The 17028-nt window shown below is 51.5% G+C and overlaps 1 protein-coding gene across 3 annotated transcripts; it reads right to left on the reverse strand.

The window, feature by feature from the left end:
• Window positions 1–5651: 5651 nt before the first annotated feature.
• LSM10 (LSM10, U7 small nuclear RNA associated) lies at window positions 5652–8226 on the reverse strand. 3 transcript variants are annotated; one of them, XM_043574503.1, is made up of 3 exons: window positions 7920–8226; window positions 6838–7064; window positions 5652–6446 (listed from the first exon to the last, which is right to left on the reverse strand). In XM_043574503.1, the coding sequence occupies exons 2-3, from the start codon at window positions 6866–6868 to the stop codon at window positions 6052–6054; spliced, it is 426 nt and encodes a 141-aa protein (XP_043430438.1). In that variant the 5' UTR covers window positions 6869–7064; window positions 7920–8226; the 3' UTR covers window positions 5652–6051. The 3 variants fall into 3 exon arrangements, with proteins under 3 accessions (XP_043430438.1, XP_043430440.1, XP_043430439.1); XM_043574505.1 differs by lacking the exon at window positions 6838–7064 and having other exon boundaries at window positions 8050–8226; XM_043574504.1 differs by lacking the exon at window positions 6838–7064 and having other exon boundaries at window positions 7920–8225.
• Between the last annotated feature and the right edge of the window lie 8802 nt (window positions 8227–17028).

Genomic DNA, 17028 nt, shown 5'->3' on the forward strand with positions numbered 1-17028 from the left:
CCTCCTCCTCCAGCAACCACGCCCTCCATGAATCAGCTTCTTGCACCAGCAGATGAGCCCTTTAAAGGGATTGCATCAGGCGGGTGACTCACTGGGGCCCTCTGAGAGCCTGGCTTCCCTCCTCTGGCACCCAGAAGCAGCTAGAAGGGCTCAGTGGCAGCAGCACCAACAGCCATGGCCCCACTCCTTTGTCTCAGAGGTGTGAGCCAGAGTGCTGGCCGCATGTGACTGTCTAAACTCCTGGGTGTCTTTCCAGCTGTCTCCTGGGGCACTCTGTATCCATGTGTGGGCACATGTGTCCAAGCCGGTGTGCACCGCTGGGTTTTCTTAGGGGCGTGTGGCCAGGTGCACATGGATATGCATTTGTCATCTCCACACAGGCAGTGCCAGGACATGAGAGGTGATGTGACTTGAGTCTGGCTGCCTTCTCCTGTCCGTCTCTTTGTCTCTCTAAATGCCTGGTGCCCACTAAGCTGATGGGGCTAAGTGACAGCAGGAATCAAAACAGCTCCCACTGCTGTGTTACAGCACTTTAGAGACATCAGTGTTGGGAGTCTGTTTACAGATGCAGCAGCTAGAGCTCTGAGAGGGAAAGAAACTTGTCCAAAGGCGCATAGCTAATAATGGCAGGGCTGTGATTTGAACCAAGTGTGGCAGATTCCAAAAGGGTTAGATTTGAGTCCTTGCTGCATCTCCCACAAGCTGAGTGACTCCACGTTACGTTCCTTGACCTTCTCGGACTGTCAAAATAGGGATAACGCCTTACAGGATCATTGAGAAGACTCAGTGAGTATGGAAACAGCTTCTCACGGGACCTGGCCAGCAAGAGTGCTCACACTCACTTGTTACAGGGCTTCCGTAAAGTTCGGGACTGAGTCAGGTACAAAGAGGCCCAGCCACAGCCCCCCAGCTTCTGTGCCTGACAAAGGGAAAAGCCTAGGGATTCCGGAAGCCCTGACTGCCAGGAATGAGTGAGTTTTGGGTTTTCCAGGGCTCTAATTATCAGCTAGATGAGTCACTTGGAGCTGACACCACCATCCCCTCCCCCAATCCCCTCCCCCCCGACCTTCAGTTGCTTCAAAATATAGGATTTTAACAAAGAAGAGGAGGAGAAGGAAGAAAAAGAGGGGAGGAGAGGTAATGAATAGAAATGAAAGGTGCCAGCCAGAGGAAATGAAAAATATTTCATTTCAGGACACCACCAACATGAGGAGACTGCTGCATCTCTCTCTCTCTCTCTGTCTCTCTCTCTCACTCACACACACACACACACACACACACACACACACGGTGACATACTCTCCTGCTGCCTGCTGGCTCTCTAACTTTGGGCATACTGGCAGATGGTACTGCCATAACAAAGTGACGCCTGTCACAACAGCAGAGATGGTTGCTTGACGAGGTATAGGCGGATCTGCCTATCACAGAAGGAGAGGAAGAAACCTTCAACCCTGAGGAGCTTCCACAGGCTTCTGTAACCCAGCGAACCCTACTCACTGCTGGCTTCTGGCTTCTCCTTATGGCCAAGCCCCAGGGCCCGGGTATGACAAGTTCTGAATGCCAGCACCACACCCGGTGGGCACCACCACTGAGGTGAGCGGAGACACTGCTTATCTTTGCCATCGGTGTGATGTCGGGAGTGGTGGGAAGCAGAACAGTGTAATGCAGTAGTCAAGATCACGGAGTGTGAATCATACAGGCTTGGGTTCAAATCCCCACCGTGTTGGTCACTGGCTCTTCGATCTTGAGCGAGTCACGTAACCTCTCTGGGCCTGTTGGCTCATCTGTAAAATGAAACTATTAATATACACCTCCAAAGTTGTTGTAATGATGAAAGGAGAGGACTCTTCCATTTCACGAAGATTTATGGTGTGCCTGCTATGTGCAGAGCACTGAGCTAGATGGCAGGGACCCAGGGGGACCAAACAGACTACAGCTCTGCCCTCCTGCAGCCCCCAGCCCAGGCCCTGGCCCACAATCAGCAGCAAGCGGTAGCTATTTATGATGGCCATCTTGACGTTCAGCCATTCGCTTCACCATGAGACCTGGGGAGAGCCCTTCCCCTTCCCCCTGGGGAAACCAGGCCTCAGTTTCCTAAACTGTAAGATGACAGAGTTGAATTGGGTCAGTGGTTCCCAGTCTTCTTGCCATCAAACTTCCCTCATGAGCCTCGTATCTGATAAGATTTTGTCTCCTCTAAACCTACGTCAAGTCATTTCTTCCTTTTTTATTGATTATAGCCTCATTTTACAGCTGCTAGGGCTTGTGATCGGGGTAACTCCAGCCCGAAGCAGAGAGCATACCAGCTCGGTCACCCTTCACATACCATGTGCTGTTTCTCCGGGTCCTTTCTGGAACATTGACAGGAGCTCAAGGGACCTCTGCGGCCTCGGGGCCCCTTCAGCTGAGGATGGAACTCAGTGAGCTGGATGCTCTCTTCGTGTCGCAGCCAGCTGACAGCCGGTGGTGCTCTGTCACTTGTATGGGCCCAGGGAGATCTGAACTTCAAGCAGTGTGCCCACCCTGGCGGTCCCCTCCCCCGAATGACAGAGACCCTTCCACCCTGCACTCTTCCTTCCAGGAAGGCAGGGCGAGGTGGGGACCCGCCAGCCCACCTGAGCACTCAGAATGCCTGGGGGCTCAGTCATCAGCTGGGCCCCCCGCGTTGGTCTTTGCACGTGCTTGCGTTGGTCTTTGCACGTGCTTGAGTGAAGACCGAAGCAATGAGTAGCAAAACAAACCCAAGGGGAAGACAACACTTGGAAATGGGTTTTTCATCTTTTCCTTGGTGTCCCTTCCTTTCCTTATGCAGATAGTTAGGTTGCTCTGCCTTCACTGCTTCGGGAAACAAAGGATGCAACAGAATGCAGAGCTCATTTTTAGCTTCTGAATTCCGAAAGCCTAGCCTTCAGGGAGGAATGGGAGAATGTCTGTGCACGTACAAATTTAGAAAACTGTAGCAAGGGGCATGTGGGAGACTTGAGACTTGGGGTGGTCCCTGAGAACAGACAAGCTTCTCCTCAGCTTTCAGCTGGACAGTGTCAGCTGGGTCTCAGGGACTGGGGAGCACGAAGAATTGTGCTCTTTTCCTGGGGGGAGTGCCAGGAAGTAACAAAACCCTCTGAAGAAACAGCTGTGTGCTGCAGTTGGGCAAACAGGGCCTATCTAGCCCAAGGGCCTAAGAATCTCCTGGGAAAAGCAGAATAAAATTCTGAACGCTGAGAGGGGTATGGGTGACTCCTGAAGGGGTCTTTGGGTTGGTGGTAGCCTTAGCAGACTGATGACAAAGGACCAGGAGAAAATGAGGACATCTCAGTGGATGTGTGATTGGATGAGTACCAGACCAGACCGCCTTTCCCACGTTGGGCACGTTAAGAGGAAATGCCCTAACTTTCGACCAGTTCCAAGGAAAGTGAGGAGAACTTTGAATCGACCGCAGTTAAGTTTCTGCCACTCTGGCTGAATGGGGTGACATAGGAACTCCGTTGAATTAGGAAAAATTCAAGGTCTATTTCTCACACATGGGAAACTGGAACCAGCTACACTCCTTACCCACAAGGCTTGGTATCACATGCCCCAGCCCCGTCCCTCTCTCTAGCCTCACCTGCCTCTCCCCCCTCCGATAGTCACAGTGGTGCTCTGTTATTGCCCCCAGCCCCCAAGCGTTCCCACCTAGGCCCTTTGCACTGGTAGTTTCCTCTGCCTTCCCTTGGCTCTCGAAATGGCAGTCTCCTTCTCGGTTTACATTTTGCTTCTTCAGACCATACTTTCCAAAATAAAACCACCTCCGTGTTCTCTCTCAAGTACCCTGTTTAGTTCCTTCATGACAACCGTAAGAATTTTTACTTTTTTTATTGTCAGTCTCCCCGTCTAGAATGTCAGCTTCCTGAGGGCAGGACCCTTGTCTGTCTTGATGTTCCCTCAGCAGCTAGCACTGTCACTAGCGATACCTGTGGCACGAAGGGTGGGCAGCAGTTAGGGAATTCGGCTTGCCACCGGCCAGTGGGCACTGACCTCCCTCCCTCCAGCCTTCCTGGGCCTCTGGCAGCCTTCCCCCCGACAACCCGGGACCAGATGCCAGGAGACCCATGGCCTCGGGGCTTAAAGACTTCGCTGTGCTCTATCCCAGGGGCTCAGCACGAGCGTGTCTCAGCAGGCCCATTTCCCCTCCTTCTGGTCTATCCTTCCAGCACCTCATCTGGGGACGACGGAGGGCCCATCGGGGTCTGGCGCACGATGCTTCTGGAAAGAGGACACAGGGCTTCGGCCCGAGCCCCTCTTCTCAACCGTCCTTCCCACGTCCCTCCCCGGCCTGGGGGCTCCTCCTTGCTCTGCCGAGGTTGCAGAAGTCCCGGCACACCCTTTAAAAGAGCTGGACTTCTCCTTCATCTCCAGGCCACACTCCTAGCATGAGCCCTCTTCAAGTTTGGAAACATTTGCAGACACGTGGGAAACGTCTGCAATGGGGGCCGCTGTGGGACTCCCTGCCAGTTCATTACTCCAGATGGGGTGGCTCCCCCGCTTCCCGCAAGTACACAGACATTTCCACAGCGAGGGCCTCCCTTCCGTGCCTGCCCTCTGGTTTCTCTTAGCAGCAGTCACCCTGTGGCATCGCTCCCCTTAACTCTAGCCGCCAGCGGGGCCTGGAAACAGTTGTTTTCTCCCTGCTAGGACCCACTGTTCTCTCCTGAAGGCAAAGGTCAAGTCTTGGGGACTTCTGGGACCTCCAGGCAATGAAATACACAGTATTCAGAAGAATCATGGTGGGTGGCTGTGTGGATGTTACTGAGGCAGATCCCTGGGTTCCAGATTGGAGCCAGGAAACTGGCTTTTCCAGACACATCCCAGTTGGTTCTGATGAGGCGGTCCAAGGACGACACTTTGATTCACGTTGGGCGAGAACGTGAATGCAGGGCCCTCGGGCTGCTAGTGCCCAAGTGAACGCTCCTCTCAAGTCCCCCTCAAGAAATGAAAGCATCTTGAGGCCAAAGGCCCTGCCTTACTCAGGACTCTAGTGCAGCAGGTTCTCAGGCTGGATTTCATCTCGTGGTTCTGGACCACCTCCTCCACTAGATTGTAAGCCCCTCTTTGGAAGGGACCAAATCTTATTCGACAATGTGTGCTCAGCAGAGGGCCTGGCACACGGCAGCTGCTCTGTGGAGATGTGATGAGGACACAGCCGCTTTTATTGAGATGGTTGTTTGCCTGTGGTCATGCTGGTGTGGCCGCGAGGCAGCTACAACAAAGACTTGGGTTCTACCCCTGAGCACCCCTTCTTCCCTGAGGACCCCAAAACTCTCAGAACTGGAGCCTGATCTCTTGCTGTTGGCTGAGCTGCCACACTTGAGGGGAGGGCCCAGGATTCCCTCAACCTCTCTACCTCAGGAAAGAGCAATGAGACGAACAACCTCAACAGGGAATCTGCACCGAAAAAGCCACCTTCCATGCGGCCAGACTGAAGCACTTGCCTACAATTCTCAAAACCTGCTGCTTATTAGTATCACCTCAGAAGCTACACCCCATATCAATGAAATCTGAACTGATGGTGGGACAGGTGATTGCAATCTGTTGCAAGTGTGAGCGCCACTGCCCTACTAGGCAGGACAAGACGGAGCCCAGCACACGTCAGAGGAAGCACGCGGCATGGGCTTGTTTGCATCCAAGTTTTATGAGAAAGAAAAACAACTGTGGGAAACCGGAACACTGAGGGGTGGCCCAGGCTAAGTACACTTGGTAACTCTCACTGGGAGAGGGTTGGAAACTACTTGGCAGATTCCCTAAATCAGTAAATCAGATTCTGATGCAAATCATCACAAGGTGATCAATGTCCCCTGCCTCAAGGCCACAGGCAGAGAGACAGGATCCCAGGGGGGGCCTAGGAGATGGGACCCTGCGAAAGGCAGCTGTGACAGGGGTGTCTCTCAGAGACACCCGTTTCTGGGCTGGCCCCGCGCGCTCTCTGGGCTCTGGGCAGGGAGGCGGCGCAGGCGGTTGGCTCGGCAGAACCCCGGGGGAACTTGAGTGGGGACGGGGGCTTGCTGTCGAGCCGGCTCATTTATACTTTTTGGAGGGAAATTCCCGCCGGCCTTGGCCCTTGCCGCCGAAGTTGCGCACCCGGTGGATGGCCTGCAGCTGTTGCTCAATGGTCGCCGTGATGTTCACATCATCCGGGATGTGCACGTAACGGACGTTACGGCCTGTCACGAAGAGGTCATCCAGCTCGACCTGATGCCCCCAGCGGTCCGTGTAGGTGACATTGGCCAGGCGGATGTTCATGAAAGCGTCCACGTTGTCTATGCGTCCGCGGGCCACGCTCTCGTCGCGCAGGTCCACAGTGGTCACCTGGCCCTGGAGGCCCTGCAGCAGGATAATCAGGCTGTTCTCAGAGATGGTCCGCTCCTTCACTGAGTGGCTCACGGCCATTCTTCCACACCGAGGGCTGTCAGCTGCGGGAGGAGGAGCACACAGACGGGAGCTGTAGCAGGCGAGCGGGCCCAGTCGCCAACTCCCCTCCAACAGGCCCTACGCGTAATTCCCAGCGCAGACTTCTGCAAGTCTGCCTACCTCCCCGGTTTCTGTGTCTGTGGAACACCCTTCGATGCCAGGTGCCTTACACATCTCACAGAAGCCTCACGCTACCCGGCGAGGCCAAGAATTACTCCTACTCACTTCATAAGTAGGGAAAATATGGCCAAGAGACGTTAAGTGACTTGCCTAAGGTCACACGGTTGATAAGCGGAGGTGCTGGGATTCAAATCTACGACTGCCTGACTCCAAACCCCACACCAGTACTCCCCAAACCTCGCCGCATGTTAGAGTCACCTGGTGAGTTTTTACCTGCTGCCACACCCCAGAGGTTCTGATTCATTTGGTCAGGGGTGGGGTCCAGGTATCCTCTTTTTCAAAGCTCCCCAACTAATTCTCACGTGCATCCAAGTTTGAGAAGCGCTGCTCTAAATGTCGTTTACACCCTTGCTACTCAAAATACGGTCTGTGGACCGGAACTCTCAGCATCACTCAGGCACGTGTTAGGGATATGCAGAATCTCTGGTCTGTCCCCAGACCTGCAGAAAGAATCTGCACTTTATCATAACCCCTGCATGAATCACCAGAAGTTCTCAAATGTGAGTATCAGAATCACCTGAGGACATGTTAAAACGCAGAAAGCTGGACTCCCTCCCCCCCCCCCCCACTTGCAAACTTAGTAGGTCTGAGGTGGAGCCCAAGAATGTTCATTTTTAACATGTTCTTAGTTAACAGAGACTTGCTGGTCTGGGGCCCGTGTTCCCTGAATGACTGGTCTACACCATACAGCCACCATTTAAGTAAATTGAAAAAGAACAACACCAAAAACATGGCAGCATATAAAACACATAGGTTTTGAAGGCAGAGAAAAATAGGTTGAAATCCTCACTCCACCTACAAACTCTGTAAACCAAGGGCAGTTACTTCATGTCTCTGAACCTGTTTCCACATCTATGAAACCACAGGCTAAATGAGGCTAACAGAATCTCACTGAACGTACTTTGCTTTCAACACGCCCTGATGTTGTATCAACGTGACTGTCTCGTCTATCCCCTCTTTTGAGACCCTGAGTGGGAGGTGGTGGGGACTTCCTCCTTACGACCTCACTCAAACCCGAGCCGGGCTGTGCAGGACAGCATCAAGCGTGGCAAGCCAGACCACACCACCGATGGGGGGATTGGGCCGGGGGTGTGTGTGTAACGACCCCCCACGCAGGCTTCACCAGAATGCGCCCAAGCGAGGGTTAGGGCTGCCCGGTGACTGCAAAGAGGCAGTCCTGGGCTTTAGGATGGGCTCTGCCACTTCCCAGGAGGGCGACCTCGAGCAAGCCGCTTAGCTTCGTCGAGCCTGTTGGCCCATCGGGAAAATGGGGACGACGAAGAACCTTTACTCACGGAGCAGTGGGGGTGGGCGTGGGGAGATGGAATCTACTCCGCAAATCGGGAAGGAAGCGCTTCCCCGGCTCCCCGCCGCCTTCCGGGGTTCCGGGCACCCCCGCGCTCCGCCCCGGGGTCCGGGACCCACCGCGCCGGATTCCTTCCGCTTCCCGGTCGGCTTAGTTGCCGAAGCTAGCGAGCGCCTGGCGGGGCCGCCTCCCTCCCGCGGCGGGACTAGGAAGCCATGGCAACAGCCTGGCCGCTCGGTCCTCCCGGAGCATAGAGAGCGCGGCCTGCGCCGGTCCGCGCCACTGCGGCGGCGCTCGGAACTACAATCCCCAGAACGCCTCGCGGGCGGCGTGCTCGCGCACGGGCGACTGTGGGCCTGCGTCTTGGAGTCTCTCCTCCCCGGGAGTCATTCATTCTTTCAACAAATGTTCATGGAGGCTTCCTCCCAGGCTCTGGACACAACAGCGGTGACCGAGGAGACAAGCCCCCTGATCTGGAAACCCTTAAAACTACTTGAGGGGGGGGGGGTGTCCATAACAAAACAAGAAAATTATAAGAGTCCTTCAGTCCTGGGTGGCTTCTTATCGGATGGTCAGGGGTGTCCTGAGAAGGTGACGTTTGAGCTGAGATCAATGACAAGAAGCCAACCTTGTGAAAACTAGGAGAGGAGCACTTCAATTAGAGGGAGCAGTTTGTGCAAAGGACCTGGGGGAAATGGCGCTCGCCAATTTGGAAAAACGGAAAAGCCAGTCAGAAAGGAGAGTAGTATGCCAAGAGGTGGGAGACGAAGGCAAGAGCTTCAGCATGTAAGGCTTTGTAAGCCAAGGTAAGGGGTTGGATTTCCCGGTTAGGAGTGCAGGCTCTGGCCGCAGTGCCTGGCTTCAAATCTGCTCCCTGCTGACTTTTCACAAGTTAATTATCCTTTTTGTGCCTCAGTTTCTACAAGTGCAGTTGATGGGGTATCAAAGTGGGAGTGACATGATCTGATTTACATTTTTCAGAGGTCATTTGGTAAAAGCTTTAATTTCCCCATTAGAAAAAAAAAAAAAAAAGGATGTCAATCTCGGAGAATTGACCTTCATTGATACATGAAAGCACTTGGCTCCCTAAGGTGTAGGCTTGTTTCAGTCCTTCACTCTCATTCATTGATTTCCAGCTCCCCCACGAGCCTTCCCCTTCTCCCAAGGATCACAGTTGGTCTCTCTCGTCCTAAAAATAGAAACTGCCTTCCTCCTCCATGCAAGCTGCTCTTGGTTCTCCTAATCTTCCACACAAGGAACTTCTCAGGAGGCCCCTACACCCGTGGTTCTCTAAGTGTAATCTTTTGTCCAATTTCCTATCTTGGTGAGGCTGGATTTCCTGCATGCACTTCAAGCAAAACAACGTATTGCAAGGGACTGAACGCAGAAGCACATATGAAAATCTAACTGACTTCTGTTATGACAGGCATTAAAGAGATTTGCAGGAACACAGCACAATGTGACTCTTCCCATCAATTTTTTTCTTTTTGAAAATACAGTTGAAAATTATTTTTAATTAATGAATTTATTTTTGAGAGAGAGAGAGGGAGAGAGAATCTCAAGCAGGCTCTGTGCTTTCAGCACAGAGCCAGACGTGGGGCTTGATCTCATGAACCATGAGAACATGACCTAAGCTGAAATCAAGAGTCTGACACTTAAAGGGCTGAGCCACCCAGCGTGCACCCCGCCCCCCCGAAAATAGTCATTTTTATACAAAAATATGTTAATTGGTCTATTATTGTTCTTTTACAATGAATTAATACTATAATTTTATTTCACCCTTCGAAAAAGTTTGAGAATCGCTACTCTGTCTTAGGGCTGTCATCCTCTCACTCAACTCTGTGATCTGGCTTACTTCCAAGACTCTACTGACTTCTCTGGCAGGGGTTACTGATGGTTTATAAGGAGAACCTTTCTCTCCTTAGTCCTTACTTTCATGATCCTTCTTAGTGCTTGACTATATTGTCCCTTCTCTTCCTTGGTATTCCGCCCCTCCTCCCCCACGGGGGGCATTGTATCATTTGGTTTTATGGATCTCTGGTTGTTTATTCTCCCATCTCTCTCCCTCTCTTTTTAAGCCCCATTTCATTCTCCTGCTTCCCAACACGTGTGCTTTCTCTCGGGCTGTATTCCCAGCCCCACCCTCAACGTGGTCACATCTATCCATGTTGTCTACTACTATGTGCTGAGTTTCTTGTCTAGATCACGGGCACAGTCCACTCTATGAAACTCCATTTTCCAGCTGTCTGTTGCTCATGCCCCCGTGTCTTAGTGGTACTTGAAACTCAGCATGTCTACAAGATAAATTTGTCAAGTTCTTCCCAAATCAGTTGTTGCCCTGAATTTTTCTATTTCTGTGGTTGGTTTCTACCACCAGTTTTCAACCATTCAACCACCTTGAATAAATATGATAACTTGGATCATTTTTTTATTCCTTACACCTGTCAGTCACTGATCCCTGCAAATTCTTAGAAGTGCGTCTCCCACCCCTCGCTTGTATTTTTATTCTGACTGCTGCCATCCTAGTTGAGACCCTCTTTCTCTCACTTGATTCATTATGAAAACCATCTTACTGGCCTGTGTGTCTCATGATCTTTGCCAACAGATTCAAAGCACAGTTATGATATTACTTACCTGCTAAGAAAACTTTTGATTAGTTAACAGAATAAAGGTTCCAGTGCTGACATTGATTTGATTTCACCTCACCTTCCAGCTGGATCTCTTTTCAGGTTCTCTACTCAAACCCTCCAACCAGTGTTTCCTAAAGTGTGGTATGGGGACAACTTGCCTTAATGGAATGCTGTTTCATAGAATCAGAAGTGGAGCTCGGGAATCTGCACATCCAACAATGCACACTACAATGTGAGGCCCATTGTCTTCCTCTCTAGTTAGACCTAGCCACTCAGCAACTCAGACAAGCCCTGAACTCTTGCCTCTTCCTTTGCTATCCTGCTCCATCTGCCTGGGATCCTCTCTTGTTTGTCTTTGGATGTTAAGTCCAATCCCTACTTCAAAGTCTGGTTCAAGTGCTGTATCTTTCTGAAGTCTTCACCGATAACCCTGTTTGGGAGTGATGTCTCACTCCTAACCCCTATAGCATATTGTTTGCTGTATGTTTGCTTGTTGTATGCAGACTTGCATACTTATTTATGTAAATCTTAAAAACAATTTTTTTTAATGTTTATTTTGGCCGGGGGGGGAGGGAGGATTGGTGGTGGAGAGAATCCGAAGCGGGTTCCAGGCTCTGGACTGTCAGCACGGAGTCCAATGCGGGGCTTGCACTCACAAACCACGAGATCATGACCTGAGCCAAAGTCAGACACCCAACCGACTGAGCCACCTAGGCACCCTTATTTATGTAAATCTTACTTTCTCCCCTACTGGTCTCCTGGGTGTTGAGACAGGGAGAAAGCCTGAGGAGGCCCAAATGCTTCACATTACAAACCAGAGTTACATGAGGAACACCAGCTTTATGAATGTGGTGAGAAGGTGATAGGGATCTGGATGAAGATGGCAGCAGTTGGAATGGAAAGAAGTGCTGAATGTTAAAGACTGAATGGAATAAGAAGACTCCCTGGAGGCTGATTAGATCTGGAGTATGGGTGGGAGGAGGAGAAATCGATGACTAAAAAAAAATTTTTAAGTCTATTTTTTTAGTACTCTCTATGCCCATTGTGGGGCTCGACCTCACGACCCTGAGATCAAGAGTCTTATGCTCTTCTGCCTGAGCCAGACAGGCACCCCTCAATGATTTATATTTTAACTCTGGTTATCTAGAGAGATGGTGGAATGACCCTGTGGGGGAGATCCCATTTTTTGGCTACTCAGCCACTAAACTCCTTTCCCCACAGTTGGGGAAATCAGGCATGCTATGCATTTTGAGTGGGGTTTGGCTTCCCACTCCAGATGACTTCAGGGCCAGATATTGTCTCTCATCCTTGTTGGCTATGGCATGGGCTGATGACCTAAACTCAGGCGTTACCAGGTTCTAAATCTGGAGCAAGTGACATAAACCAGCATGGACTTTTTAGGCATCGTCCAGTCCTCATTCTTGGGGTTGCTGCTGGTGCCAGCGTCCTTTCCTCTGCTGCCTGCTTACCCTTGTTTCCTGGCCATTTTCTCCTGGTTCTTCAGTCTTCCTGACAACTGTGAGTTCCCAGAGCCCTGTAAGTCGATTCCTTCTCTACTTAAGTAGCCAGAATTGGTTTCAATGTTTTGCAACCCAAAACCTAGACTAGTGCTGGGCCCACTTGAACTGAGTTCATTTCAGGAGCCTTGACTTCCCATGTTCCCTTTAGATGAGCTGTTAATGGTTCAGTTTCCAATTGTCGGAGAATCACAGAATCCCAAGAGGGCAGTTCCCAGGTCACCTGCTCCAGCTCAGCACCCAGTGCCCTAAAACCCCTCCACGGTGCTCAGAAGATGCACTGGTGACTAGCGGCTCACTTTGCTGCCAGGCATTAGACTCCGTGGTCAGATGTTCTTGGTAACTTCTACCCATTGCTTGTAGTCCTTTTCTATGGAAAACTGTCCTCTTCTGTATTACATTTAATTTTAGAAGTTTCTCTATGCCTTTTGAAAGTGAAGTAAATGTGGGGCACCTGAGTGGCTCAGTCGGTTGTGTGTCTGGCTTTGGCTCAGGTCACGATCTCACAGTCCATGAGTTCGAGCCCCGCGTCGGGCTCTGTGCTGACAGCTCAGAGCCTGGAGCCTGTTTCGGATTCTGGGTCTCCCTCTCTCTCTGCCCACTCCCGCTCGCACTCTGTCTCTCTCTCTCTCTCAAAAATAAACATTGAAAAATATATTAAAAAAAAAAAAGAAAGTGAAGTAAATGTACTAAATAAGCAAAGATGTCAGTGTTGGACACCAAGTTGTGAGGTGATGTGGAAGATCTCAGGGAAAGTGAACCTGCAGCGAGGCGAGGACAGGGGTCACGGAGATTTGTGAGTCAATAGTAAGAGTTGAGAGTAATGGCCTCTTGGAAAGAAAAGGAGGCAAACGCTTGGCAAAGAATGAAGGTTGGGTGCTGCGGGGGCGGTCTAGGGGGCAGGGGGAGGGGGGAGGCGAGGGGAGAGTGAGGGGCGGGGAGAGAGGCTAAGGGTGAAATTGGGGTCATCTGGCAATTGACCTGGCCATTCTGACAGCCTTTGAAAAATGCCCACAGCAACAGCATCTGTATCATGCTGGGCAGTCCTCCGTCAGGAGCCACCGAGGGAGAGAGGGGAAGTGTGGGCACAAAGTAGGATGTGAGCCACCGGGGCCGAAGGGGGAGAGAATTTTGGGAAGCAAATGGAGCTTAGCAGGGCCGAGAGCCTTCCAAAGGCCAAGGGGAATGGGGAGGAGAGAAGGCCATCGCACCTGGCAGAGCGGGCGGAGCCTGGAGGAGGGGAGGAGGGGTCTGTGTGGTGACGGGAGCACGTAGGAAGGAGGGGAGGGGAGCCGGCCAGGAAGCCTGGAGCGCGGACCGGACGGGCGAGGGAGCAGAGAGGAACTAGGACAGCCTGGGGAAGCAGAGCCCCAGGGTGTGGGTGGGAGCAGTTGGGCTGGGGGTGCGTCCTCAGCAGCCGTTCAGACCCATGTCTGAGGTGCAGAAAGGAGGCTGGGTGTGACTGAGGGGAAGAAGGGCACAGATAGAAGACGCGCACTGAAGTGGGGAGGAGAGATGAGGGAAGGCACAGGAAGCAGCTGTCACAGAGGCCGAGAGGTCTTTAGGACACCCAGAAAACCCGCGTCGAAGGTCCTTGGCTGCTACCGTGACTTCTTGAAAACCCGAAAAAACCAATAGCCCCAGTGTTTCGAAAGGAAGTTAGAGAGTTTAGTAAAGACAAGGGAGGGCGGAGTGATCTGAGGCAAACGTGCACGTCCAGGATTTAGGAGCCCAGGGTCTGCTCCCGGCTCACCTGGGCCCACGCCAGCTGTGTGGCTCCACCAGGCCTAATGCAATTAGGGTTTTGTGTGGTTCGGGGAACTAACAGAGAAGGTAATGTTATTTTTGTCAGCAGAAGCACCACAGGCCAGAAACAAAAAGAGTGTGTGTGTGTGTGTGTGTGTGTGTGTGTGTGTGTGTGTGTGTGGTGGGGGAGTGTTACATTACTCAATAATCCAGAGTATCAAACAATCCATGGGCCATTGGAATGCATTTTGAAATTCTCATTTGAAAGGGGTGAGTTATGATCTGAGAATTTACTTCACACGAATCACAAAGCTATGTGGGGAAGATCCAACTGTGACCGGGTTTCCTCAATCCAATCCCTGGTAAACACTCCCTTTGACCCCCTCTACAGTCAGCTGTCCAGGAATTTGGCAGCTGAAGAGGAGTTACCCAGGACCTAAAACAAAGAGAGTAAGGGACAAGTAAAGGTTGTATTAGTTTTCAGATTTTAATTTGGGTCTTTATAATGGAATACTCCTTGGCAACGAGAAAGAATGAAATCAGGCCATTTGCAGCAACGTGGATGGAACTGGAGGGTATTATGCTAAGTGAAATAAGTCAGGCAGAGAAAGACAGGTACCATGTTTTCATTCATATGTGGATCCTGAGAAACTCAACAGAAGACCATGGGGGAGGGGAAGGGGAAAAAAAGAGTTATAGAGAGGGAGGGAGGCAAACCATAAGAGACTCTTAAATACTGAGAACAAACTGAGGATTGATGGGGGGTGGGGGGAGAGGGGTAAGTGGGTGATGGGCATTGAGGAGGGCACCTGTTGGGATGAGCACCGGGTGTTGTATGGAAACCAATTTGACAATAAATTATATTTAATAAAAAAACAATTTGGGTCTTTATGATTAGGCACTATGGCAAATAGGTGTATTTTCTAAAATTTGCATTTCTCTTCCTCTGGTTTCACATGGCTTAAGTTGGCTTCTCTCCTGCATGTAAACTGGCCACAAACCAGGTGCAAGTGGACGCAGGAACGTGCCTTTGTTTAGACCTGGGGATCTCCAGGATCTGGTTCCCATGCTGGGGTTGGAAAAAGTGAGTTTGCCTTTAAGAATTGTTAGATACTCACATGGACCATGTGAGGTGACTTTCCTCTTAGAACTGAGAGCTAAATGCTCTTTCCTACCCCTTTTTACCCCCTTCACTGTTAACTTTTTACGTCTTTCTTCTGGGAGCCATTAAAGACCTTTTGTTCAGAAGACGTTTCTAGAACTTTGCCTTACTAATCTGTAGGGCATTCCGACACTATGTGAACAAGAGTGGAACAGGCTGAAGTTGAACTGGGAGGAGGTCGGTCACAGAAGGAGCTGGAAGAGTAGATCTACCCCCAAAGCATGGAGTGGGGGGGGGGCATACGTATAGATTCCAGTTTTCAGCTCCCACCTGGGGAGGGGCCAAGGAATCTGTAAACTCAACGCCAGCTTGAAGCCAGTGAACCAGTTCTTTCTCTTTCTTCCAGATGAGGGAACTGAGGCTCAGGGAGAGTGAGTGCCCCAGAGGCCATGGTGAGTTTGAGGCAGGGATGGGGCCACAGCCCAGTGTCCTGACTCTGACCGTGGGACGCCTTCCCCTGACGCACACTGAATACTGTGTTAGGATACCCTCGGACACGGGGCCTGGTTTTAAATGAACACTGATGAAGTGCTAGTGCTCAGTCCACATTCTTGCCGGATCAACCCCCGTCTTCTGTTTTCTTTGCCTCCTCCTGCCTCCCCTGCTTTCTCTGCATGTCCTCAACCACCACGCAAGTGAACTTGTTTTTCTCAATAGCTGTGCGAGTCTAGAGACATGAAACGCAAAGGTTGCCTCATCACAAGGCTGTCCTACCAGAGATCTGTATCTTGTTTATTTATTGAGGAAGCAGACACGTTTGAAATCATCCGCATGGCTCTGGGATAGGTGAAGGGAGGTGGCTGCTTCTCAGCAGCTGGTGGCCCACCTCCAAGGCTCCAGGACAGGCCCGGAGCAGGCCGTGGAGTTTCGGTTTGTGGCAGTGTGGTGGGAGCCTGGCCCAGAACAGGAAAGAGCCTTCCCCTTCATCTGTCCCCCCCTTCAGGCCGCCCCAACTGGTAGCCAGAGTGCTTAAAAGAGGCTAAAACAGGGGCGCCTGGGTGGCGCAGTCGGTTAAGCGTCCGACTTCAGCCAGGTCACGATCTCGCGGTCCGGGAGTTCGAGCCCCGCGTCGGGCTCTGGGCTGATGGCTCAGAGCCTGGAGCCTGTTTCCGATTCTGTGTCTCCCTCTCTCTCTGCCCCTCCCCCGTTCATGCTCTGTCTCTCTCTGTCCCAAAAATAAATAAACGTTGAAAAAAAAAAAAAGAGGCTAAAACAGAAGGCTCTTTGTAAGCTATTAACAGGTGGCATGATATGCGTCTCCTCCCCAAGGGACCTTCTGGGGGGTTCTGTAGGTAAGGAAGTGTAACTTTCATTCGTAGGAAGCAACTTAAGTTCATTTAGTGATTTATCTTTCTGTACCCAAAAGCTATGCCTTCGGCAGGCTAAGGGCAGCTTCCCTGCCCCTCACATTCCAGAATTATGTCTGCCTCCACTCTTGCCACGGCATGAGGGGCCAGAGGGGTCCCTGTGGCTGGCTCGATCTCAGGCAGTGATTGGCTCAGCTCCGTTTCTCTCTTGCCTTCTGCCATTCTGGGTATTTCTTCCATGGGACTGAATGGACCTTGACCTCTGGATGCTGGCTGGCCCTGAGCCTGCCAGTTACTGGGTCCAGGATGAGCCTGTGGTGGTGGGCTAATGCTCCTTCTTTGAAGCAATTAGGGCTGCCCTGGCCTGAGATATTTTACATGGATCTCAATTAGACTTGGCTTCCCGCCAAGGGAAGTAACTCATCTGGTACATGAAAGGGAAAGTGCCACACCACGTGTACCTCCCACATATTCCACTCACTTAAGGCTCTGTCTGGCCACTGATGGTGAAGCTGAGATGGGTGTCACAGCACATCATGCCAGGGGTCTTTAGAAGGCAAGGACACTAAGCGGCAGAGGAAGACCCTGGGGGTGAAGAGTACATACCAAGCAAACTATTTCCTTGGCACACGCTTCCATATGGGATACGTCCACACCACATATGGATAGCGAGGTGTGCAGAGGAGGACAGATACCCACATGCTCTGCGCGGGGGCCCAGCTGCGTGTTCCCTGTA

Source organism: Prionailurus bengalensis, chromosome C1, assembly GCF_016509475.1.
Source record: "Prionailurus bengalensis isolate Pbe53 chromosome C1, Fcat_Pben_1.1_paternal_pri, whole genome shotgun sequence".
NCBI lineage: Eukaryota > Metazoa > Chordata > Mammalia > Carnivora > Felidae > Prionailurus > Prionailurus bengalensis.